Source organism: Nipponia nippon, unplaced genomic scaffold (genome assembly GCF_047370975.1).
Source record: "Nipponia nippon isolate SJK-2023a ecotype South Korea unplaced genomic scaffold, ASM4737097v1 scaffold_31, whole genome shotgun sequence".
Classification (NCBI taxonomy): domain Eukaryota; kingdom Metazoa; phylum Chordata; class Aves; order Pelecaniformes; family Threskiornithidae; genus Nipponia; species Nipponia nippon.
The window spans coordinates 1,907,713-1,933,971 of record NW_028262349.1 but is presented as its reverse complement, the minus strand read 5'-3'; the positions used below and the strand labels follow the sequence as shown (position 1 = coordinate 1,933,971).

Here is a 26,259-nt window from a genome sequence, read left to right as displayed (position 1 = left end):
CTTGAGCTGTAATAAGAGGGCTTAAGGGTGAGCTGCAGCGGGAGGAATTGTTGGAGGGAAGGACATGCTGCAAAGGCCACGGTGGTTTTGGGGACCGGGGAACTGTTATCGTGGTATCACGGACTGGAGGTCATCGTGAAACGGCTTTCTTTGCGCGTGAACCAACGTGGGCCTCGGCAGCAGCTGAATCGTGCATTTGTTCTGTACCGGTAGGTTTTTCACTGAACCAGCTGTGCTTGTGGCTACCACCGGTGCGGAGTTAGGTGCTCTCCTGATGGCTAATAAACTCCAAAGAGTGCAAACATGCCCTGCTTGTCTCCTAATTGACGAAACTTGTAGGGTTACATAACTGAATTTTCATTCTTTAGCTAAAAATAAAAAATGGAACATAGAAGCTATTTTTATCTTGCTTAATGAGGGCATCTCTGCTTTTATTTCATCTTTTCTGAGACATTTCATTAGGAGGAATGGGGATGGTTTAGGCACCTTTTTTTAGCCTGGGCACTCATTCTCTGTTGTTCTCTGAGGTGTTGTCCATGAACCAGCAAGCAGATACGTTGGCCTGCTCAGAATGAGTATTTTCTTTAAAAGTACACTGTTAGCTAATAATGATCATTAAAATAAATAGATTTTGAGAGCGTCGCGCTAGATTTAAATATATCGGGGAGGCTAAGAATTCTTTTTGCTCTCAACTAATCAATGAGCTCCAAGTATGAGTCCTCTCTGATGCATTGCATGGAATTAGCAGCAACATACCTGCCTTTCTCTTTCTGAAACCCTTTCAGAAAAGAAGGGTGGCATTTGCAGAACTGACATGGGATCTGGTTTGTTTTTAAAAGCAGTGCAAATCAGGTTTGGTTCATATTGTAGCTTAGCTTGGCTCTCTGCCCGGTGATAGAGCAGAACTCTGAAGAATAGTCACTATTTTAAGTCTCTAGTTGGGCTGTATCCTGTTTTTACTTGCTGCTCAGTTGCGACTGTTAAGTTTTAAACAGTAAACCTTTGTTCACCAGAAATAGCAAGGTGTTTTTAAACGCAAAGCGACAGCCTGTGTATTAAATTTTATTATTTATTATTATTATTACTTTATTTATTCAGACTCTGCAAGGTGTGTTCTTACTGATTCTTTGCCCTCAAACCCCAAAACATCAAATAGTTCATATTAGCTCATTTTTTTGAGAAAGTTAAATGCAGCTAATGCGTAAAGAAGTACCACTGTTCAAAGTTCTGCTGGTGTAAAACAGAAATAATTAATAATAATAATAATAATAATAATAATAATAATAATAATAATAATAATAATAATAATTTGCAGCATTAAATGCTACTCCCCTCTCCCCTCCCTCTTTCTCTGCAGAAGTTAAACGTTCTGGTTTGTTCTCTTTGGGTTCACAAGAAAAAGGATTTTTGGTCTGGAGCGTAATGCAGATTTGGGGGGGGTTATAAATAGTAAGTGCACGTTAGGGGGTGAGATCTTTTCACTTTCACATGAATTCTAGAAGACACCTGGGGGTAGAGGTCCGAGTATGTGTGCGATTTGTATAACCCCGGTTCCTCACAATTTGATAGCTGAGGCAATCTAGGGAGTTGGTTGCAGCTCCTGAAGGAGAATCTAACGGTGCCTTGGAATTTGTGGATGACTCATAACAGGACAAAACAATCCAGTTAAGTGATTTGAGGTCTTAAATAACCTCTTCAACAGGAAGGTGAAGAAAACATCATGAACTCATGAGTAATAATTGGCTCTCTTGGAGTGCTAAAAGTGCAGTGATCGCTAGCTGGCAAGGGTTCAGACGATTCCTGCTTAAGCTTTGCTGATCAATATATATCTCAGCTCCTATGAATGAAATTTATTTGACTGGACTATAATGCTTTTAGCAAAGCAGTTATTACAGTTACCAGTTGGGAGAAGTTTATTTCAAGTTGGTTTATCCTAGTGACACTTTGCACCTCAGCTGCGTGGGCCAGGGCTCCGTCTAATCTTTTTGGGTTTGCTTTTCTGCCTGTTCTCTGCTCCTTGCTACGTGAGTCAGCCAGGTGACCAAGATGGTTTTTGATGAGGAAGAACCTATGATAACGGCTGCACCCCCTGAACCGGCGAGAAACTGAGCTTTACCTTTCCAGCCCTTTGCTTTAGGGACACGCTAGCTGCAAAAATTAAATGGTTTTAGATAGTCCCAAAAATAAACCGATAGGAATACCTTCCTCAAATGACTAGCATTGTCACAGACACTAGAGATAAGAGCTTACTCCATCATCTCCTTCCTCCTTTTCAAAGCACGGAATCATTCAGGACTGCCTTAATTTCGTGGAGGCTGTTGTGCAGCTGCAAGGGACCCCCGCAGGTGTTCCTGTAGATGCACACACACCCTTTGAGACCTCACGGTTTGCCGGGTAAGCAGCTGGAATTGCAGCATGTATGTGATACTATCAGGTAACCTTTAAGCTTAATCAGGTTTATAAAATCTTAAGTTAGCTATCTTGCTGTTCCCTTTCCTCTGACTAGCAGATTTCATTCCTCTATTGATGAAAAACCCTTTTTCTGATACCCAGTTTATTTTTTCATGGCATCTGGGGAGAGTTTCTCTTTCCTTTCAAGCGCTGGCTCCGTGAGATAGAGGGGGAGGGTTCTGCTTCCCCTTCCCTCCGTGCAGACCCTCGTACTGAGTTCGTGTGAGCTGGGACCCTCGCAGGCTGGAGCGGAATCCCTTTGGTTCTGGTCCTTGAATACGTCACCTCCCCTTTTGTTGTTAATTTCTGAAGTCTTTGAGAAAATTTGAGTATTTTAGTGCATTGGGAAAACCCTCAATCCTTGAACAGTGCATTTGGTAGCGTGCTATAGCTATCCACTGGTAAAAATCAAGTGCAGCGCTGGCCTTGTGTTTGCAGCTCTGCTATGAGTAAAGAGTTGGTTGTGAAGTGTTTCAGTGTGGCAGAAACAAAGCTGTTGCTCTTTTGTGGCTGCTAAATTCCAATATATTACAACAGATTCCTTCCTTAAAAAAAAAAAAAAGCAGCAAAAATGCATTTTTTTCCTTTTCTTGAGTTTTTATTCTTAATGACTGTGTTTGGCTGGCCTGCAGAGTTTTTCTGTTTGTGTCCTGACATACCCATGTGATAATGGAACAAATACTTGCAAGTGACTTAAATGACAGTTATGGTGATGGAGGAGTAAACAATGATGTAGCAGTTCTAAAAGCCTGGGTTCAAATCCAGTTCATACCATATGTCTGGATTTTTTTTGTGGTAATTTTCACTTAGTTTGTAGTAGACATTTGGCTTCCTGTTTTGGCTTGGTAGTGCTTTTCTCTGCAATATCTATTGCGCTAGGATGCTAATAGCATTAGAAGGCCAAATAGGATTGGCAGAGGCAACAAGGGAAACTTTTGCTCGGCTTGTCCGCACTTCTCTGTTTCTAGCCAGTGTTAAAATCTTCACTTTCATGAAAATAAAAACACACTAAAATTCAAAAAAACCCATTGCAAAACATATTGTTACAAAGCCGATGATGGAATATTTTAAATCCCGAGTGACCCAGACAGAGCAGCTGCTATCACTGCGGATTATACCTTTCCTCTAAACTTCAGACTTCATTTCCTTTACCAGTCTTCCTGGGAGGAACAGCTGCGCGTTTGGATCCACGGCGGCTGTTGGATCAGTACTGGAAACTGCAGGAAATAAGTCGCTTTAGAAATCTGGCTTGATGGTGTTGCTTCCTGAATGTGACAGCCCAAATGAGAGAGAAATGCAAGGGATTCTCTTTTCTTTTTCTTTGATAAATTAGTCTGTGTAGTCTGTCTCCATTAGCCAGGAAGAGTTGTGAAGAAGCTAGCTACGCTTTTTCTATTCTAGCATTACTCTGCGTGCCGTGTTCGCTGTTCGTTGCCATGAATGGTTGATTATTCAGAAATAAAAGCACAGTGTCACTTGCTTTGCAGCAGGCACATTTAAATGTGTTCTGATTTTTAAAGGAACACAGTTTTCAGAGTTCCCTTTTTATATCTCCGGCGTGCATTAGCTTTAAGGGGCTGACAGCAGACTGCATACTTCTGTGTAATTCTAGATATTTTTTATCTAGCTCTGTGGTCAAGCCATTTTCTAGAGAATCAGTGTCTTTGATAAAAGGACTTGAGCTGCAGTTTCCTGATACTGCACCTTTTTCTTTTCTGTTAGAGTAGCAGTTGGTGTTCTGAAAGACAATTTAAAAGAAGTGGGTTTACATCATAACGTTTATTTTCCCTGACCATCAGGACATACTTTGGATTGACAAGAAACATCTATCATACACACACTTCTGCGGGTGCATGCTCAGATGAAAGGGAAAGCATTGATGTTATTAGATTTCACCATCTAATTTTTAATTACTTGGAAAATGAAAATGAAGGGCTAAAATTGCAAATAGACATCCATCTCTGTAGCCACCTATTCAGCTGTGAGATAACACGCGTAGGTGGATTTTAATCTGTAACATTTAAATAATGGAAGTCTTTTTAATTATTTGCAATAAATTGTCAAAAACCTGATAGCACTGTAAAACCAGTCAGTATTAACGTATCAGTTGTACTCAAACTACAAAAGCATTATATAGATTAAAAAGTCAAGCATTCCAAAAGCCTTTCCAATCTTCATTCTTCTCCTTCTGCATGAGCAGTATGATAGTCTTTAATTAATTTATCATCTATTCCCCACTCCCCTAGTGAGACCGAGACCCCTGCCTCTTTCAGCACAAAAATAGATAACGGTGGCTTACTGGGAGGCTGTTAAATATCTTGATTTATCCACATTGTTCAGTGTATAGCTCTGGGCCGTAGAGTGCACCAGTCAAACTTTGGTTTGCCGATAGGATAATTAAACCCCCAGGGAAGTGCTCCGCGCCTTACACTGTTAAGGAGTCTGAGTAGTTCAAAAACAACTTAATCTTTACAATATTCTTCTGGTGTGATTATTCTCATTTTATAGGAGGGTGACTAAGATGCGAGCAGTAAAATAGAAGAAATTGATGCTTTGAATGTCCAGTTTGAGGCACTTGGTACTCAGGGGGAAAATCCCAACAGCAAGTCTTCAGTTTTTAAAGCGCTTTATACGCCACAGCGCAGGTCCAGTTGGCTCCAGGAGAAGCAGTACTGTAGACCCCAGCTGGTAATTCTGACAGACCCCCGATATTTTGTGTGGAGTAACCTGAAAATTAGCAATTGCCTCTGCAAAAGGCCTTAATTGCTCATGTGGTGTCCTGAGGAACTTCGGTGGCAGAGGGAAGACAGAAATGCTGGGTGCTGTAACGCGAGGCCCCCTTCTCTCGTCGTTCGACTCATTCTTTTCATACTTCCAGCTTCCGTGAGAGTGAAGATGAGGTTTGCTCAGACATCAGCTTGAGTAGGCAGCCCTGAAACTCAATGTGAAATTGGGCCGTACAGCCGAGTTAGCCTGAGAGCTGAATATTGGAAGAAATCCTCCTTTTGTTGGCTCCTGCTGCTCTCTCCTGTTTCCCTTCCACTATCACAAATTCATCTGCTTGTGGGGGGAGCAAGCTACAAGAAACCAAGCTCAACCACACAGTTTTTCCGCTGGTTCAGCTTCTTTAACCAGATTTCTTTCAGGCCGTAAGAGCTGGGGTGTAAGGAGAGGGGCAAGGTCGTACAGCTTTCCTGGGAAAGAAAAGGCAGCCGGAGCACCGGGACCGTGCTCTCCACGGTGCGACCTGCCTGACTGCGTTATAAAACTACATCCTCCGTTGCTCATGAAACTTTTTTCTGCTAATAACTCTCTGTGTCTTCTCATTATTGATATTAATTTTAGGTTCTTGGCTTTAATGAGATTGCGTCTGGGTCTGTTGATGTAGAGAGGGACTGGCAGATGAATACCTGCTACAATTAATGAAATTGTGGCTAAGATTTAAATGTTTTTTTCCTTGGCTTACCAGGCTTCTCTCTTACTGATTTGTGAATCCTTCCTCATTTAATTAAATAAATTCTAGACAGCTTTCATGGAGGGTGGTTTGAGTAAATGAGCAGTTATTTTGATGTATATTAATTTTAGAAATTGGTTGGGTAGCAAGTGCAGAGTTTTTAAAATTCAAATTCTAATATGAACTTTGGAATATTAACAGAAAAGGGTTAGTTTGAGGGGAAGGGAGGAGCCAAACTCTTTTGGTGGTCAGAGCAGTTAGTTAATTGTTGGATGGTTTTTGGCAAGTCGGACAAAAACGTAAAGAACTTTTTTTAATTTAATAGTTAGATGGGTAATTAGGTGATTTTTAGCTAGCAGCTATATTGCCACGAAGTCTAAACGCAGTAACTGTGAATCATTAAGCTGCTGTTAACTTATCTTTCTTTTTAAGACTGTATTTGCTTTTCTTATCAACATGAGGATTGTGAATGGGAAGAAATCTCCCTTTGAAGAAAATACTTCCACTGGGACTCCACTGAGTAGCTGACTTGTCTTGGGGGTTTGTTTGACTTGGTGTTTAATTTCATGCTGGAGAAGGAGGCCAGATGAGCGGCTCGGGCGACTCTGCCTTCTGCTTGCTCACAGGGGAGGCAGAGCGTGCACGCTTGACCTAGAAAGTGTCTCTCTCGCTGCCCTACCTCTGTAACTTGAAAAGTCCAGTTCTGTGGATAAAAAGGCTCTTGGTCTCTACTGTCTGTCTTTGGCTCTTCTGCAGAGAGGCCAAAAATAGTAATATACATGCCTTTTCATTGAGGCAGAGCTTTCTACCAAGAGCTGGGCTGTGAGTTCATTCCTAGGGAGATCAGAAAATAGCAGTGACATATTATTGAGGATGCCAAATCAATCCCAGCCGGTTTAAAAACTCCAGGCAACTGTATATTCTTCTCTGTGGCAGGTCCTGCCGCTGGTTGCTCTAGGGGAAAGCCTTCCTGAGAAAGTTCAGGCGTATCCAACTGGGAAACTTCGAACTGATTTGAACAACAGGATTTACCTATAATGCAGTCTCTAAAACTTCCAGTTAATCCTTTAAACAGAATTTAATTTCCAATTAAGCTTTAATAAGACATTTCTAATTTTAATCTGCACTCGTTTTGCTGCTTGTTAGCCTCAACATGCTAAAGAGAAAGCTTTCTCAAGTGAAAAGCTAAAATTTATGAGAAAGCTTGGTATGGAAACTGCAAACCAGCAAAAGAGCAGTTATCATGAGATCTGACTTCCTGTATTCATCAGATACCTTAGGGGGTTTTTATGAAAAGGCCACTCCACCCTTGTGGGAGTCAAATTTTTCTGTGTTCAAAAGGGCATTTTAAAAGAAACGGTTCTAGTGGATTTTGATTGACTCCGTTCCAGTGTCAGATCTGCTGTTTGATTACGGTTGAGTTCTGTCCGTAAGTTTGTAGTTTGCCCATAATTTTTTGGGAAGACTTTAGAGAAGTTGAAGTGTTGAATTTTAATAAATGCTTCCTTTGATTCCCATCTGCATATTTTGGACACTTAGAAAGTCTGTAGGAAAACTGGATATGCTTTGAGGGATATGTTTCTCTTTTTTTTTTTTTTTTTTTTTTTTTTAATGTATAACTTGAATCTCTCCCTACAAACACAGCTGTATATCCAGCAAACTTGAACCCAATCTAAATGGAAAAATTGAGGTAGTTCATATAAATGGGTTCGCATAAACACTACTATCTGGAAGAATGTTCCATTGTTAGCAAGTCAGTAATTACGTTAAATCTAATATTTTTGATTTCTTACCAAAGCTGTGTGTGTCCAGTTCCATTAACCAGAGTGAGATCATGTCAAGTTACTCAACTGTTAGCTGAGTTAGGAATGTAATTGCCTGCAAATTCCTGATTCCTACCTGGAGAAGCAGCGCTTCCTTTCCCGTTTGCTGTACAGATGCTGCTGCCGCCTCGCAGATTGTTACTCTTGCACCTCTGCAGAAATTTATTGGTTTTAACATAACTTCAAATCTGTCAGACCAACAGTGTGTCAACCTTTTATGTGGGGAACGTTTTCAGCTATTCTAGGAAACTGCTTGTGCAGAAGTATTTGATTTTTAACGATGAAATTGGATTTTAACTTAAAATCTTCTTTTTTTTTTTTTTTTCTTTAAGTAGCAAAAGAGAAATGCTGGTGGAGGGAAAATTACAGATTCAGTTAAGATCTGTCGTTTGGGAAACATTTCTTCTCAACAAGAACGCCAAGCAGAAATAAAACGGTTTAACAAGCAAAAGCTTTTTCCTTACCAAAAGCTTTCTCAGGAAAGAACTGGAATATTTAGCAATATTTTCAACTGTCAAGGAGCTATTATCTTGGCCACATAATACATAAACGGAGAAGCTGTAATGTAGAGTCACTGAGTTCTCATGGTTCAAGAAATTAATATATCTGGTGAACGCTAAGTAATTCATTATCGTACTTCACTATCTAAATTCATATAGAAAGCAAGTTGCCACTAATTGAGTCTAACCCCAGGAGATAAAGCTAGAGTTGTCATGAGACTTGTTAACATTTTAAGAGTAATCTGAATTTTTTCTATTAAGAAAGGCTTTTTTTTTTTCCCCCCTTTAAAATAAAACCCCACAATCCCCCTCTTCAAACCTCATCCCCAAACCCCAAATTGTGCAATATACTTAATTCACCTCACAAGGTAGTTTTACAGAAAAGGGAGGAAATGTTCATTTTAGTCACAACCGATGTCTGTTTTCATTTTCAGCGTTGCTTTTCTTTGTGCACAGGTCCCCTTAGTAAGACTCGAGGCTCCCGAGTTATCCTGAAGAATGACAGTGAAATTTGCAGGTTTTTTCCCGATCCTCTGCTTGGAAAGACTTGAGCTGATTTTGCTTGAGATCTCCTGTTGGAATGGCAGTAAGGTCTAATGTCGCGGTGTTTAAAAATGCTTTCTTAGCGGCGAAAAAGCTGGAGGTTTGAGGTGCTCAGCAAACCGGCCTGCTCTGCTTACACTTGATCTCCGTAGATTGCAAGTGGCAGTTGTTGATGGTCTCCTATAAACCGCGGAGTCTGGGGGCCACTCGCTGCTAAAAGGCAGGAGGCCGAAGAGAGGAACAAATACAGATCTACACGCTGGTGTGATGATATACGATAGCAATAACCAGCAATCAGTTCTCTGATTTTTGGCACGGATCTCCAAAAGTGTTTATCGAAGGTAGCGTTACTAAAATTAATGATGCTGCAAAGACATTGAACAAGCTCGTTTTTGAGAACCGCTTCAGTTCTCGATCTCTTGTGTTTCCTTGTTTCCAGGTTTAACTGCAGTGGAAAGACAAATGGTCGTGACCTGTTGTTACATTATGCTTTGGGGTAGGTATGTACCGGGGAAGGCCAAAACGTTAAAAAAACATAAAGCACCCCCACTCCCTGGGCGTCTTAGAGTAGGTTCTTTAAAAGAAACCAACACCTGTTGAAATAGTTACTTCGATGTTTGGCACAAATCCCAAGCAAGCCTTTTTTTAACAACAAAAACATATGTACGGGCCAGGCAAAAAGCACAGCTAGTTCTGATATTGTGCTTTTAGTGATCTGCAGCTATGAGAGGGGCTGTGACTCATTAAGCGATACCAGCGCGGAGCGTTTCTCTAATTTCATCTATTGCTTAGAGAGCACTGGATTGTAATTGCGTGTCAAAACATTGCGAAAGAAAAGTGTGGGGGGCCCTTTCCTGCTCTTTAGATGGGATCCTGTTGAACCGTTTGATACGGCATGCTGTGAATATTTTATAAGTCTTTGGGCTGAGGGGATTTATCTGTCCTTTGGTTAAGAAAAAAACATCAGCCACTTTGTGACTGATATCCTGCCCGAAGAGTTGAGGCTTTTGAGGGCGCCCGTTCCGTAGAGAGGTTTCATGTCTAAGAGCTGTCTTGTAAGTTTTGGATTAATTCGATCCCTCGGCTAAAGCAGTAGATTTTGGCTGTCTGTGTATTTGGAAATTGGTGGCTTCTGAGGGAGATTCTGGGAATAAAAGGTATTCGAGTTGCTTTCCTAGGGATAGTTTTAAAGTCAGAAGAATGCATGCAGTGTTTTCCTCGGGGTGATCTCGTTTTCTCCTCCTCTACTCAGGGATTATTTTAATACACGTATCCCCAAGCGTCGGCATGCTATAAGCAGACTGGTCCCTCTTCTCTCTGCCCTGTCTTGGTGCTGTCGGCACCGCTCCGCATCCCTGCTTGTGGTATTACCGTTTGATCAGAGGACTCTGCGTAGATCCCCTTGTCAACAGGCAAGGTTCCTTCGCTTTGCTAGAAACATCTTCACTCAACCTCAGGGCCTTTGTGGTAAACCTGTAGAGGCAGGGCCGTTTGTTTCCACCCTGCCGTTTCCTTTGCTTGAAGAAAGTGTAAAGAAAAAAAAAAACCCACGTAAACATCCGATTTTGGGGATGCCGTGTTTTCTAGTACTTTTCCAAACGTTGCTCTTCAGAACTGTGGCATTGCGAGGCAAAGGCTTTCGGATCATTTGAATGAAACTAAACCAGATTTGTTGATGTACACACTACAGTACCTTAGCAACCAACCTGCATCTAGTCCAAGATCTGAACGTTTAGTCTTTTAACAATTCTTTGCTACCAATCTAGGAATGTTCTTGCATTTCAGAGTGCAAAAACAGCCAGTTGACATCTAGTGAGGAACAACATACATTATAAAATATGTACTCCTCCACAGTGGGAGGAGAGGGAACTTATGTAAGCTCATTTCTTTGCTACTTTAATTGTAGTTTCTTGAGTCCTTGGAAGATGCATCCCTGGGAGCAGGATTGTTGTGTTCAGATGATTGCAAATTCTGCTTTATCAGTGTAAAATAGGGCTCTGGTGGCAGCATGGTCTTAAATCTAGATGTGTTGAGTGGGAACATTACAGAATTGAATGAGAAATTATTTTAAATACTGGTACTACTAAACTGAAAAATTGAGAAAGGTCACTAACAAAAGATTAATCAAAAATCGGAGCTCTTATTACGAGCTGTTGAGACAATATAGTCTTGTGACAGAAGTGACAACGAAAAGACGTTGGTGTTTGAGTAGAAAAGAAACGGCTTTCTCATGCGCGCTCTTTTTGTACGCCAGAACTGTATACAACTATGGGAAAGCATACTTGAATCTTTTAGTAGAGAGGTGTCATTCAGAGCCGACGAGGGATACCTAGCATTTAGTGAAACTTTGCAGACTGACACATTTATTTTCATGCGTACCTGTTCAATAAGGAATTCTTTGCTGTGTTTTTTTCCTTTGGTTGGTTGGGTTTTCTTTGAAAACCTGTGTCTCTGCCCTTCCTGCAGAGCTTTTCCTGGTGCAAGAAACAAGAAAGCTTACCTAATGGTAGAAAGCTACAACTTGCTATAACATCTCTGGTACCTAGATTGCTAAGAAGTTGACTATTTGGTTAAACAGTATCCTCACTATACTAAAGTAAGGTGGCTTTCTTATTTGTATACCACACACATGAACAGCCGGTTAATTTTGGTATTAGAGTGACGATCAGGCTGACATGGGGTTTTTACACCCTGATTTTCAGAATAGCAGGTGGCATAAGAACCGTGTGATGGCACGTGGTGGTTATTTCTTGGAAATCGAATACGGTCGCTGACTAGGAAGCTGATCTTTCTTCCATCGCTTTACACTGTCACTCAGGACCTAACGTGGCAGTTTGCCAGCCGTGCCTTGTGGAGAAGTTGAATTCGTGCTGTTTGTAGATGGTATCCATTCTCGGTGATAACGGACATGGTGTCAAGTTGAGTCGGTTAAAACAGCTGAAAAATAAATGAGTTACCCTTACACTTTCCTCCTCCTTTTCTTTTAGTTACAGCTGCAGAAAACCCAATATTTGCAACTGGGACAGAGTCGTGGCCAGTACTACGGTGGGTCACTGCCAAATGTGAATCAGATTGGAAACAGTGCCATGGATCTGCCCTTCCAGGTGAGTTTAATAGGGTGTTTCTTTCTTTTTTGGTGATTAATGCTGTGTCTGCATCCTATTTTTCCCTCACAGGAGACCATGAACTAGCTGCTGGTTCAGAACATAGCACCATGGCCTCAGCAGATCACCCTGTTTTAAAAACTTTTGCTCTTTTGGAACGGAACATAGTTGTGTATAGGATGCGTGGATATTTTTCTATCGTATATATTTAGTGTTAGATGTCAGTTCTTCTGTCCCCAGTCGTGATTCTTTTTTGTCAAGAATACGCAGAGGCGATACAATTTCTTTGTTAGTGAATATTCATGGTGGTGGTGGGTTTTTTTTGTTCAGTACCAAATTCATAACGAAATCTTCTGTGAAGATACTGTAGACTCAAAGCAAAAGTGGAAGCAAATAATTCAAGGAAAGTGCTGGGAGAGGGGGGTGTGGAAGAAGGTGCCCCATGGTGGTGTGCATGTTCCATTGGAGTAATGCCTGGATTTTAGGAGAGGAGAAGGGGAATGGGACACAAACCGGTATCAGAATAGTCACTTTTCCTTGGTCTGGCTGAAAAGTAAATGTAGAGATGCACTGGCTTTTTTTTTTTTTTTTTTCCCCAGCTGTTGTGACTCCAGAGGTAATGCACTATAAACAGAAAATCAGTGTTTTATATGAATGTTTTGCTGTTAGTAAACGTGTTTGGGCAGATGTTGTTGTATAGCGGGTAGGATTAGGTGATGGATACTTTTGGGGCTCCTCATTTCTATAGTTAGTTGATTTAGTGTGCTCAAAATAATTAAAATTTCTGCATTAGTTCTCCTTTCTTGAGTAGTAGCATTTACATTTTATCTGACAAGGATGTGGTAAGAATTAAATTTTGCAGTTTGTGGTTTTCTGATGAAGGCTGGCTTAATAAATACGGAGAAACTATTGATGACGTCCTCTAACTATGCCTTTTGAAATACAGGTAGACAGCTGAATTTGTGGAGGTTAAAAGCTTGAATCTTGTGCAAGAGGAGAAGCAAATATCTATTTTAATCTGGTTGCCTTTAGGGAATCCAGTCCGGAGGTTTGTAACGTTATGAAGTCCTTAGTATTACTCCACAAGCGTCTGGTCTCTTCACGTTTTTGTCTTTAGTTTCTTGTTAAGGAACTTCATAGTTGCTGTTCTTTTTAAGCAGTAATATTTCAGTATTTTTGTGCTTGATGGCCATTACTGACGGTTATTACAGAGACTCTTTTAGTCCTGAAACTAACAGAGTGCTTGAAAGTGACTACTCAAAAATTTATGAATGACTGGAGGAGAACGTGGAAACAAATTGTCCTTAAACTCCAGGTTTTTATGTATTTTTTCACACACACAAAAATCCAAAGTTGGTACTGTTACAGGTAACAAACGGTGGCAAGCAACAAAATAAAATCATGTATTTGTATCAGCGCTGAATGCTTTCCACGTTGTTCAATTTTAAGCTAAAATACGATGAAATTGCCAAAAGATACTTGTACGATTGCCGATCAGGTGAAGCCTGTCTGGTTGTCTCTGGTGAGAGCGTTAGTGTCTGAGAATCTTGGTTCTTTGCATTTACAGCACAACGGAGCTCTGGCAGAAGCCTTTGGAGCAGTTCCTGTCTCTTTGGTAAACAAGTATTTAGGTTTGTGCAAATACGTATTTAGGACTGGTGTACTGTTTGCCCAGGTAGATACGTATTTTAGCACACGTTACACTTTTTCTGGTATGCACAGTATTTATTTGATTCACCCTCCCAGCTTTAAAGGAGTTATGGTCTGTCACATAAATACAGGTTTTGCCATGCATCCCAGTTTGGAACATGCATAATAATTCCTGTGCAGACTCCCTGGACTTGCTATGGTCTGTCATGTGATTACTTATGATTTATGGGGGATTAATTTGATGCAGATGGTGGTTTCTTTGGCACTGTCTTGGCCTGTGATTTAAGCAATCTCTGAGCATGTGCACTTAGCCTGCATGTTAAACTCCCATCGGGAAAGGCAGAATGATTACCCAAATGCTGCTTGTCACCAGGGCACCGAAATGTAAACTGTCAGTAGGTACCACTCTTCGCTTTTCTCCTCATCCGCCTTGCTCGTTTTGTTTCGTAAGTCAATGTCTTGATAAATCTTAAAGGGACACTGTTGCTTCAGAGCACTGAGCTTTTTCCTTCCTGTCTGTATTTAGCTGCTTTTTTCTTTTTGATGTTTTGTGGAGTTTTGGTTCTGATCTCAAATCCTTGAATGTCTTTCAGGGAAGCGAAACCGTTCTACTTCTTTATTTTCCAAATAAAATTGATGCTCAGATCTTTGGTTGTTGTTTTTTTTTTTTTTTTTTTTTAATCAATCACAGTTGTTTACTATAGTTAAATATCCCGTGCCCTGCAGGGATGGGGATTTTAATGGAGGTGTGTTGCTGGGGGTTTGGTCCAGAGTAAGTTTCATGGGATGGCTGCTGAGCGAAGCCAGACCTGTTGGAGGTGATACCCCTTTTCTCAAGTGCTTGTCTTCCCTTCTGATTTCCCTAAGCGAGTTAGGGATTCGCTTGGGATCTGTGTTCCTGGAAAGCCAGAGAACAGCATTGCCCAAAAATTCCTCGCTCTGTAAATTGTAGCCCTGTGGCGGGGCATGGCCCATGTTTACTTGTGCCGCTGTTGCACTCAAACTGGATTTTTGTTGTGTTTTTATATGGAAGCTGTGCCAAAAAAAGGGAAAACTTAAGAAATAACTGGGTTTGCATTGAACTTTTTGTCTGTGTACTCATATGCATTGGCTTCCTTTTAAATTCCAGGTGAGGTCTGCATTCTCTGTGCTTCAGGCTGGCTTCTCCTTTTTTAGTAACATTGTGGTTGAGACCACTGGCATAGGAAATTGCTTTTCCTGTTGACCTTCCAAGCACACATGTATTGGCAAATTTTGCTGCCTTTTGGGGTAGCGTTGGTGTAACAACAGCACAAGGAAGAGGTTGAGACCTTTTGTTGTTGTTTTGGAATGATGAATATTCCCAGTTCGGGGTGGTGCCAGTCAGGGAGACCTAGATTGTTGTTTAGTGTTTGCAGCAGAGATTAAACCAATGTGCTTTAAATTAAAATACTTAAAATTGAGATGCTATGACTTGAGGTTTCTAAGTCTGCATACAAGAAAGCCATACTTGCTAAGGAACTGAAGCAAAACACCGTGATCTTAATGGCTGAGAGTACGGTAAAAAGTCACTGTGCTCTCTTGCTAGCCCCGTGTTGACTTAACCAATATTCTGCTGCATATAAAGCGTTGGCCCTGAAACGAGAAAATAAACACCACAGCCACTTTGCATCCATTTATATTAACACAGGTTGTGTGTGCATAGAGGGAGAGGAGAGTAATATTTGCTAAATAGAAAAGAGTTTAAAATAGTAGAAAGACTCTTTAAATACTACAAGAAAAACATTTAAAAATAAATGTAAAACTTTTTAGAAATAATCATTTAAACATCCAAAGCTGGACACTTTTTAAAAAAAAAAAAAAAAAAAAGAGGGGGGGAAAAAAAAAGATTAATGTGGAAGCCAGATGGTTTCATGGCTTGGCAGACAGGACAGTGCATTTGCCACGTTCAGCACCTGAATGGAGGAGGAAATTTTGGATTTCCAAACAGATGGTGTTGAGGGACTCAGCAAAGCTGTTCACATTGGCAAGGAGTGGAAGACACTGTAGTTTTTTTTCCCCAGAGGCCCATATATTGCTGTTGAAGTAAGAGCAGAGGTTGACCATTCGGTACTTCCTTTCCCCCCCCGCAGGTATACGCTGGGAAGGGCTTTTGGAAATGTAGGAGAAGTTTTCCAGTTTAGCCTGGGAATTTATCTTCCCTGTCTTTTCTCTGCCATCCTCATTCTCTAAAATCAGTTGCTGACAAGTAAATGCTCTCAGGATATCGGCGCCGATAAGATTCAAAGTGGAATCAACCCGCCGAAGTTGACTGCGGAACCTGAATGAAATGAAAATCACTTAAAAAATATTGGACGCTGTAACTTTTTCTAGACAGAGGAGGAAGGAAACTGCTTTTCTTTTTCTTTTCATTCTATCAGTGTCCCCTTAAAATAATTATGCTGAAAGGAGGGGTGAAAGGAAGTTTTGAGGGACCGTGGTGCGTTCCGATGAATGTCAGGCTCACCGTGCATCTTCTTCCTGCATCTCCTGCCCTCGTAGCTCAAGCTCTGGTTGTCAGCATGTTCCTTCTGGATGCATGCTGCATGCTACGCCAAGGGAATGTAAACAGCAGTTATCAGTAGGCTCCCCGCCACACTCACTTGTGGTATTTTAGAGATACAAAGGTTGGAGAGCAGTGCTGATGTATGACAGGGCAGGTCTAGCATGGTCTGCCTCCACTTGTCTCTAATCTCTGTCTGGAAGAGATAGCCTTGGTAATTGCTTTCCACGGCTATAGTGAAAACGTTGTTGGAGGAAAAATTTACGTGGTTACACTTGTCCGTATCTTTTTTGAGTTTTATTCCTTAGAATAATAGAGCCTTGCATACGATATGAATAGGTTCTGGGTGCTCCTGCATGTATTTTTCTGCTTACAACTTCATGTGTCTCTCTCAGACTCCTTTTCAGTCATCAGGATTGGACACGAGCAGAACAACTCGGCATCACGGTCTGGTGGACAGAGTGTATCGTGACAGAAACCGTCTCGGCTCCCCGCATCGGCGCCCTCTCTCTGTGGATAAACATGGAAGACAAATATCCTTTGGTTCATGAGCTGGCAGCGAACTCCTGCCTTTGCCACGATACCGCAGTTTTCAGTTTTTACAGCTCCCTTCTTCCTCCCCCCCTCACCTGTCAGCGGAGTTGCTTCCCATCTCTGTGCAGTTAATGTCATCTGCTTTTTCTGAACTCTGATCTAGTCTATAAATACCTACTATTCTGTAAAGTAAGCATTTACCTTTCTCTGTTTCCTCAGCTCTAAGGGGGGATAATGATGCACATGAAGCTGAGAGGGATTGAGATCCTTTGATGGAAAAGGCAAGGCAGTCTTGGTGAGGCTGAGTTTCCCTTCAGAACTGAGTAAATCCAAACCAGAATAATTCTTCGCAGTTCATTGTGCATTTTATTACAAGTTGATTCATCAGTTTAGCATTTGCCAAGCGCTATTTCTTCTTGCCATTTGTGAAAATGAATTAGCTTATTATTTCTGACTGGCTTGAAATGTGCCGCAGTCAGACTGGCTTGATGGGGCTAAAGGGGATGCGTGAGTGGGAGACCAGAGAGATGACGGCTTCTCGGGGAAGAGGTAGATGCTCAGAAAGGGAAAAGGAGGATGGTTGTCCTGTTGCTCAAACATTACAACAATCCAGATAATATTTTGGTTTGAGTGTCCTTTTAAAGTCAGTATGTTCCCCGTAGGGAGTCTGCTTGCCTTTCTCATGTGAGCTTAGTTGTTCTGACAGGGTGATGTGAATTATTCCTTAGGAAAAGACTTCAAATAGGCCTCCTACTTAAGTGAGACTGTGGTGTTCTTCCCCTTAACTGATGGACTCACGTGGACAGCTGTCCGTATGGCACTGTGTATCTGTCGCCTCCATCAGACACAAGCTGGAGAAGGTTAGTAGCACAATTGTCTGCATGCGTGTTAGTATTTGCACTGCATTCTCTGATACTACAGCACTTCACCTGCAACAAAGGCCTTTATTGTTCCCCCCAGCAGCTGGTAATGGGAATTGCCGTGACTTCCTGAATTTAGAAATCTTTTTTTTTTTTCCTTCCATTATGCTTATTCTTTTAGATGACCCGCTTTTAACCTTAAAGTGTGTCAGCTAATGTGGTCTTTTTAAGGGTAAATCTTGCCAGGTGTTCCAAGGCACACCCCAAAATTGTTGAGCTGTGAAAGACTCGGATATTTCTCACTGCGCAGAAGCTGGGCTAGCCTGCCCTCGCAAGCGTTCGAGTGGAAAGGAGCACCGAGTTGCTGGTTCCTACCCCTCACGCTCCTGACCTTGGAGGTGCCGAGTGGTTTAAGTGGTGGCCTGCATTCCCAAGTGAAGGACAGTTCATCACGAGAGATGTGCTGACCGTGGAGGTTCCTGTCTCCACAACGTACTTGCATCCTGAAGCAGTCCTTTTCCCTCCCTATGAAACAGGGATGCTTTCTTTTCAAAGACTAGTATAACCAAAGTATGTATAAGCAGCTTTCAGCTTAAAAATTGCGTTATTTGATCATGCATAATCTTAATAAAGCATATCGAATTATTTTCTAACAATGGCAAGCAATTTATCCTGTATTCCTCTCAATCCCATTATTGAAACAATTGCTCTTCAAACTTGAACTAATTTGTTCTGCGAATTGATTGTTTCACAAGGAAATTGTGCCTGGTGTATGCCATATATAGATTTTGGTTTTTTAAGACAGAGTATTCGGGTTTTACTGAGTTGGTTACATTTATCTGAGATTAAGCATTCTTTTATTTAGAGAAACTGACAATAAAAATATTGGGGTTTGCCTTCCTTTCAGGACAAATTCTGATTCTGCCTTGCACCAGAGTACTATGACTCCAGCTCAACAAGAATCCTTTTCAGGAGGGTCACAGGACATGCAGCAGAAAAGAGGTAAACAGAGAAAAACAGTAAAAATACTTGTAACGTTCAAAGCATTGTACTTCAGATTACATGCACATATATTGGTGTTCTTCTATTTCTATAAATACAGGTATGCATAACACTTTCTAGACTCAGTTCCGCAGGAATTGGAACAAAGGACCGCATTTACTCTTCTGGGTACTGAAATCCAGAAAAGATTATACAGAGCTGGTAGAACATTTTCCTGAACCCTGTATTCTGTCATTCGAAGACCTTGCCCTATGGGAAAAGTAATCTGGGCTTGTGGGACTCTGGTGGTTAGACCGCTCTCAGCGGTACTAGAGGTTTGCAGGTTGTAGTAACTTCTAGGCAAGCGTAGAGATCACAGGCGTTTCATGGGCAGTGATACAATATCATAAAGTAGCAAGACTCCATCTAGTTTTTATTTATGGGATTGAGATCACCAGTGAATATACCCTCGGAGGCAAGGCTTACAAACAGTACTGTCTGATCATATTTCTAGTTACAAGCTGGAGCAGCGCAGCCCTCCGGCACTAACAATTCTGGTGCCCTCTGCTGGCCCTTGTTCCCGCTGTCAGTTCAAGAAATGCATGAATAGCTCTTAAATCTGTGTAGAGAAATATAATCTATAAACACCCACCCAGAGACAGGTGAACATGCAACACTCAGATGCATATGCACTGTGCTGCAGTTCTTCCATATACTTATATAGCTGTAAAACATTAAATACTGATCATCTTAAACAGTACTGCATAAATATGAATTTATAGTCATCAGTGTGAAAGGCTTCTGTTGATACATTGCTCTGACTGGGCTTGCTTTTGATGTTTCTTTGTCACCTTGCTGTTAGCATGATGAAACAGTAGATTGCTTTGAACAAACAAATGTGCTTGGAATATGGAGAAGTAACAGCTTTATAGCATTCCTCTGTCCCAGGGGAGATGGTCCGGATTTTTCCCCACTGGCATTGTCCTGTTGGCCGCCCGTTAGATGTAGCGGGTGTGCATCACTTGTGCAAAATGCAGAAGACAGGAAAAACGGGTAGGAAAAACTAGGTCCCAAAATACACTCTTCCATTTAGATCTAAATTGGAGGCCAAAATTTTTTCAAGTAGTATTTGGGGGGTTTTTTTGAAGCTGATAAATGTCTCCTTGCTAATTAAATACAATTTTAGTCTCTTCTGGTGTTCGTTTTTTTAAATTTTCATCTCGTAACAGTAGAGTACAACTCTATTAATTTCATATTCAATGATACTAGGTTACTTAAGAGTTTTCAAATGGTTAAACTTCCAATCTGAAAATTTCTTACTGAAAAGTTTAATATTATGCTATGATTCCTTTTGTTCTCATTTTTTAGTTTTATTACTGACTGTCCCTGGAATGGAGGAAACCACCTCTGAGGCAGACAAAACCCTCTCTAAGCAAGGATGGGACACTAAAAAGGTAGGAATCTCACATTTCAAATGTAGAGATTTTCTTTTCTAAACATATTTAGGTAAATGAATGCCCTAAATATTGTCAACCAAAACAAACTACTTGCAGAGATTAGAGATTAAACGCTATATTTAGCGACAAATCACTACGCATTAGATCAGAAAGGCACTTTATATGTATGTGTGAATGCACATGTTTGATTATATCAGGAGAAACTCTTCAAATCTGAGCCTTGTGGGGCCAATAAAGCACAAAAGGTGACAGATATCTTCTAAGAGCCTTACAGAGCTCTTGGGTAGAAGAATAGCTCTTCTGTAGAAATGTATGAAATCAAATCAAACTTACTAATTGAAACAGACCCTAAGCATTAGTCTCTAGCAGTATCTTTGCCTTTAAAAAATGTCTTCCTTCTATTTTAGACTGGGTCATCAAGACCTAAATCATGTGAAGTTCCAGGAATCAAGTAAGTTCTGAGCAATTTTTTTCTTTAAAGAGCATTGAGATCTTTAAGAAAGAATGTTGTATATTGAATGTCCTCTTGCTTTTGAGTTTTCCGAAAAGCCCTTAGACGGTATAACACTGCAATAGATGCAAGACAAGCCAGAACATCTATGAGTGAACCATTGACTATTAAATCTCTGGTTTATCAGAAATACAATATATAATTCTGTATAAAGCACCTTCCTTTTTAAAAAAAGATTTTATAAAGATCTGTCCAGGCTAAAATTTAAATTGAGATGTGTCTTTTTTTTTTTTTTTCTCTCTCCCTTATTTAGCATCTTTCCATCAGCTGACCAGGAAAACACTACAACACTGATTCCTGCTACGCATAACACAGGCGGCTCCCTGCCAGACCTGACAAACATCCATTTCCCTTCCCCTCTCCCCACACCGTTAGATCCTGAGGAATCCACATTCCCAGCCCTGAGTAGCTCCAATAGCACCGGGAATCTTGCTGCCAATCTGACTCACTTGGGCATCAGCACTGCCAATCAGGGTAAGATCCTAACTCTGAGGTGTTTTTACAGACTGTCCATGATATGTCACTTGTCTTAAATGATGGAAGTTGCATTGCTGAATATTACTGTTTTGTCTGAGAGGTAATTGCACTTCACTGTTGATTGACGTTTCTTTGTAAACAAGTTTTATCAAGCCGTTTCTGTATGGAAAAGTGAGAAAGCTGTAGTTAGTTATATGACTTACAAATTGTCTTTCGTTTTTCTCCTATTCTTGGTGCCCAAATCTGCTTTTTTGGGCTGGTTTTTTTTTTTGTTTATTTTATGTATAAGCTACAGGAGACTTGTAATTCATTGTCCTTAACCCCAACAGCACTTGTGTTATGGAAATATCTTAAGTGGGCCTTTTGTTTTCGTTCCTTTAGCATGTTGGTTTTTTTCAGTATGAGGATTCTTTTGGAGAGAGAACATTGCTTGCTTCATCTGAAGCAAATTTTCTCTTTTGAGCAATCAAGAATAATGTGGAACCTTTGCAAGGTGTGCTAGTGTTTGGAAGCTTGACTGCTTAAGTTTTGAAAATATCCTGAATATTCAGGCTACATAATACAGCGGAGCTTTGGGAAATACTACCAACTGTGCACCTTAAATCTCACAGCTCTCACTACGGTGCCTTCGTGTTGAAATTGTTGCCTTCCTAGCAGTGTAGTTTTTGTTGCCAGTTCTCCTCGAGTGCTGTTGCTGTTTGAGCTGTTCAGCGTGGTGAGTCCGAGTTGTGTTTGTTGGCGTTTTTGGACTTTGGCAATACTGATAATTTTATTTTTAAAAAAACCCCACAAACAAACATTATTTGCCATGCTGGCAAATTATGATATTCACACTGATCACCTGATAATTTCAGGACTTGTTAACGTTATAGGCAAATAGCCTAACCTGGTGATTGTTATTTTTTAAATAATCTCACTGGGTTGTATGTGACAATAGTTGTGAAGAGGGTTGCATTTTTTTATTGTCAGTGAGAGTTGCAGTCAGTTGATTCCTAGAATAGAAATAAGGTGCTGTATCCAAAAATACAAGTCTATTTCCTGTGTTAGGCAGGATTCCCTTACCCGCTTAAAAATCCTCTCGTACATTGGGAAAAGGAAATAATTCTAATCAGGTTAATGTAGTGTTATGACTGAGCAGTTATATTTAAGAATGAAGCAAGACGACGGTTTAAGCATTTGCGTACAGAGTAGGTCAGCAGCTTTCAGCATCCTTTTATCAAGTTTTCTGCTCTCGAAAGAGACCGTACGAAGTTTCAGAGGTGGGCTGTCACTCAAGTGGAACTCCGCGAGCCTGTGCTGAGGGCACTATTGTGTGTGTCAAAAGAAAGAAACCACTTGCGTGGAGTTAGGCCAGATCGAGGCGCTAAATTTTTTGCCGTGGCCATAATTAGCAAAGTAAACGGTATAAAACCAAACTGGTAAGTATATAATTGCTTTGAAAACATTTCCAGATCTATCAAAGATATACTCATTGATAATTTTCCTGCTTCTCTTTGGAGACTATCCCATAGTTTAATCATTGGCATAGTCAGTATTTGGTGCGCTTTTAACCCATTTTTCCAAACCTTCCTTGCCTCTCTTTATCTTCTGGCTCTTTAGCAGAAAACGTAAAGGCTTTTGAACCTTTTGCAGGAGCTCTCTGCATTGCACAGGCATGCCCTCAGCAGCCCCGAGAAAAGGTGGGGAAACAAACACCTGTCAGGTTACAAAGAACTGCCAGCAATTTAAGACTACACATTTGTGCATTTGAGTTTGTCAGTTCGCTGACATGTTCCGTGAGACGGTGTTGATTTTGAAAACATGGCAGGGGAAGCCAGGCAGTCTTCAGAATCTGCGCGGTTTCAGCCGGTTTGCCTGCTGGCTCCTTGGCAGCCTGGACTTCCTGGCTCCCTGGCAGCCTGCCTGGAAGCCTTGAACATTTGCCAGGTGCCTAGGAGCTCGCAGGCTCTTGTGAATTCCTCCTTTCTGGCAGCTCCAGAGGAACAGCTCGCTAGCTAGATTGTCCTGAAATCACTTTCCAGGGTGTCTCAGTTCCTCTAGGGTGAGGCAGAAAATAGGAAAGGTTTCAAAACTTCCAGATTTTTGTCTTGAATTTGAACAAAATTACAATATTTGACTTGTTTATCCCTGCCCCCTGTTAGGTTGTGGCTCTTTAGAGTGTGAAGGATATTTCCTGCCTTCCTGTGCACTGGTATGCCATTAAAAATGGAGTGCTTCCTGTGTAACCAGTTTTTCTTCTGCATTTTCCATTAAATAGGTGTTTGCTTTTATAATATCACAAGGGCCCTCTGATTAGTCTTGTTATACGATCTGTTATCTTCTTCCTGAAGTTTGAGCCCTTGCAAAGAGAGCAGAATGTGCTTCTCCTGGGTTCAGTGCGTGCAGGCCGGGAGGTGTGCGAGACCGATAGCCATGGTTTCTGTAAACCGCTGAAGCTGCTCTGCCTGTTTCAATTTCAAGTCGGTATCTGTGCACAAACCCGAACATCTGTGACTGGTTTTGGTCCAGGATAAACCACAGGGATCTTCCTCTCATCCCGATGCTCTTCAGCCTGACAAAATTAATTGCAAATAAGCTAATGAGTTTCAGCCTGATTGGCCGAGGTGCATTCAGCACTTTGCATTAAGTGGTTGTCCACTTACGCCGTTCATTTTTCATCATTTAGGCAATTACCTCTACACAAGTATCAATAAACCATTGCTCTGTTCCCGTTTAAGCTGGTTTCTTCCTTCCTGCAGGAATGACAACGACGCCAGCCCCTTCCCAGCAGCACCGTCAGCCAGCCGCCAGTCCTCTCTCCTTGAGTGCAGACTCAAGACGACCACAGTCACAGCAAATGTCTCCTACGCTTTCCCCTTTGTCACCGATTACTCAGGTAGGAACTTGGAGAATTAAAATTTTTCCATCACAGGTTAATTATTTTACCCGGGGAGAAGTTGACTGTAACTTCATCTGTCTTGTTCTGTAATTTGCTTCTTTAAATGTGTTCATTAATTCAGAGCCTTAAAAAGGGAGAGGTTTGTAGAGGGGACAGATTTTACTTTCGCTTTTCTAGAACAGTGGTAAAAAACATCTATTAGGACACTTTTCTGTAACGGTATTGTCCCAAAGTTAGTTGTAAAATTTGAAAGACATTTCTCCAATTCATGAGAGAAGCTCAATTAGCTTTTTAAATTGATTTCATAAGTGTGACTCTGCCACTGACTAGGTTATCAATTTCTGACCTGGACGTTCATCTGGGCTTTTAGAGTATTTGTTTATTGTACGCTGGAGGTGATAGTAAGTCTTTTGAAACATGTTCTTCACTGTTTCTGAACCTTTCGGTAAGGTTTTTAAAATGCAACATGAGATTGACTTGGTACAGCTCTCTTGGTGTGAAACTTGATGTGCGTGAAAATGAAGGGGAATTACCTGCCAGCGTGGATGATTTTGATTCTTCTTTTTAAGGCGGTGGCTATGGATGCATTGTCTCTGGAGCAGCAGCTTCCCCCATACCCATTTTTTACCCAGACAACTTCCCAGCAACAGCAGCAGACCCAGGTGGCAAGTACCCTGCCTCAGAATACTCCTTTAATGCAGACCTCTGGTTTACAGCGAGGAACACAACTCCCCCCACTCTCCGTCACGGTACCTTCTACCATCCCCCAGTCACCTCCGGGTAGCCAGACCCAGCCATCGATGGGAATAGACATCAACTCGGTAAGCTTGGGCACAGCTGGAAATGACAGAGCTTTCATTCGGAAAACCTGGTAGGGCACAGCATAGTGTCAGAGTTCAAGCTGGCCAGCCCTTGTAATAAGTGTACTTTTAGGCAGAGTCTGAAGTAGACTTAGAATGGTTTTGGTTGAATCCACATTTAAATGTTTTATAGAGGAAAATTTGGTTTTAATGTACGCTTAGGGTGGCCGTAGTTTCATAAAACGGTGTCCCTTACGACTCCGTGTTTGTATAGACCCACTTCAATATATCGGCATTTATTTCATACCTTGCTGCTGGCGTTGCATTGGTGTGTTTTCAGGCTGTTAGATGTAATGCACCCCCGACACATTGTGTGTTACAAAGTGTGCTACAGACTGGAGGGGTTAACAGAACTTTGATAAAGAAGTCTGCTAACAAGCATTTTCCAAAAGTTGGAGAGAACCAGGTATTTTGTTACACTTTCTATATTTGGAGCCCTTTCACTTGAAGGAATTTTAGAGCATACATTATTATCTTCAGAAATTGGATTTGTGGCTGCCTTCAGATGCCCAGAAGAAATGGAGTGTATACATACATATAGCAATGATTTATGGATAGATTTCTTTTTTTGCTTGTGTTAACATGGTCTGCGGAGCAGGATCAGGGTTGCAGGCTAGCTAGGGAAGAATTTCACAGCTCGTTCTCTGCTCCTTCTGCCCTGCTGTTTAGGATCTTGGTTGTCTGACCCCTTGTGTCCTTCTGGCAGCGTGCTAGCGACAGTAACTGGTTTGAGAATGAGAAGAAATCGTTGTCTATTGATCTAGCACTCGATCGTGGATTTCATTTGCGGATGAAATTTTTAACAGTTCGTGCTGATAAGTGCTTCTTGAAAGAAGCTGCTTCCCTTTCAGGATTGGAAGGGGAAGGACAGATCCAGCAGTGGAAAGGATGCTGACCCACTCAAAATGTGTCCGAATGTTTTGATGCTAATGCTCATGCAGCTACCAGTACAGATGATTCTGATTTTCATTCTTTGCTTTCTGTGTTGCTTTCCTCATCCTAAACTTCTTTATGACCTTAACTTTTAGGGTGCTGTGCTTATCTTTTAAAGCAACTGAAATAATTCATAAATAAACTTAAATTCAACGCTAGTTCATCAAAAAGCCGTTTGAGCTGCATTACAGTCTCACTGACAGCTTTTATGCGGTTTTTGTAAAGCAATATTGAAATTAATTTTGCCGTAGTTCAGACGTCTGCTTCAAGTGCGTAAGTAGCAATGCATAGCAAAAAGGGTTAAGACGTATTTTCTTGAGATGTACAGCATTCGGTGTCAGAAAGCATTGGTAGTACAACGTTCTCCCACACTGCAAAGCTCTGTGATTAAATTACGCCTTTTCTTAGAACTACTGGCTTGCAGGGTTTCCTCAATCATCTGTTAATTTCTAAAGGAAGTATAAGAGCTGTACTTACTATTTATGTTAATTAGTGCAACATTCTATTTGAATGCCATTAAGATTATTAATTTGTTCGAATCCAGGGTTCTTTACGGCTAAAAAAAGGTGAATCTTTGATAATGGGTTCTCAAGACGACTGAGAACAATGTGAATGTAACTAACGTAACCCTGCAAAACACAGTGTGAGTTCTCAGACAATGTCTGCTCCATGTCCTGGGGTAAAATGCGGCTTTGAGAAGGATTCCAGTCGGCATGGTTATA

General features: G+C 41.1%; 1 protein-coding gene across 8 annotated transcripts in view; it reads left to right on the top strand.

Annotated features, from left to right (window-relative positions):
• The window catches only part of CRTC1 (CREB regulated transcription coactivator 1), a 52,389-nt gene that overhangs the window by 8,497 nt on the left and 17,633 nt on the right, over positions 1-26,259 (top strand). For 6 of the 8 annotated variants that reach the window (XR_015707350.1, XM_087769560.1, XM_087769559.1 and 3 more), the window contains exons 2-11: positions 11,759-11,875; positions 13,443-13,490; positions 16,442-16,579; positions 17,379-17,440; positions 18,348-18,442; positions 19,790-19,875; positions 20,286-20,329; positions 20,643-20,863; positions 23,605-23,741; positions 24,314-24,565. Coding sequence is in view for 7 of the 8 variants with exons in the window: in XM_087769560.1 (XP_087625686.1) it covers positions 11,759-11,875; positions 13,443-13,490; positions 16,442-16,579; positions 17,379-17,440; positions 18,348-18,442; positions 19,790-19,875; positions 20,286-20,329; positions 20,643-20,863; positions 23,605-23,741; positions 24,314-24,565 (1,200 nt within the window). In the remaining variant the exon portion in view is untranslated. Of the gene's footprint in view, positions 1-8,684; positions 9,113-9,210; positions 9,268-11,758; positions 11,876-13,442; positions 13,491-16,441; positions 16,580-17,378; positions 17,441-18,347; positions 18,443-19,789; positions 19,876-20,285; positions 20,330-20,642; positions 20,864-23,604; positions 23,742-24,313; positions 24,566-26,259 lie in introns of all 8 variants that reach the window. The other 2 variants (XM_087769561.1, XM_087769556.1) reach the window with 2 other exon arrangements.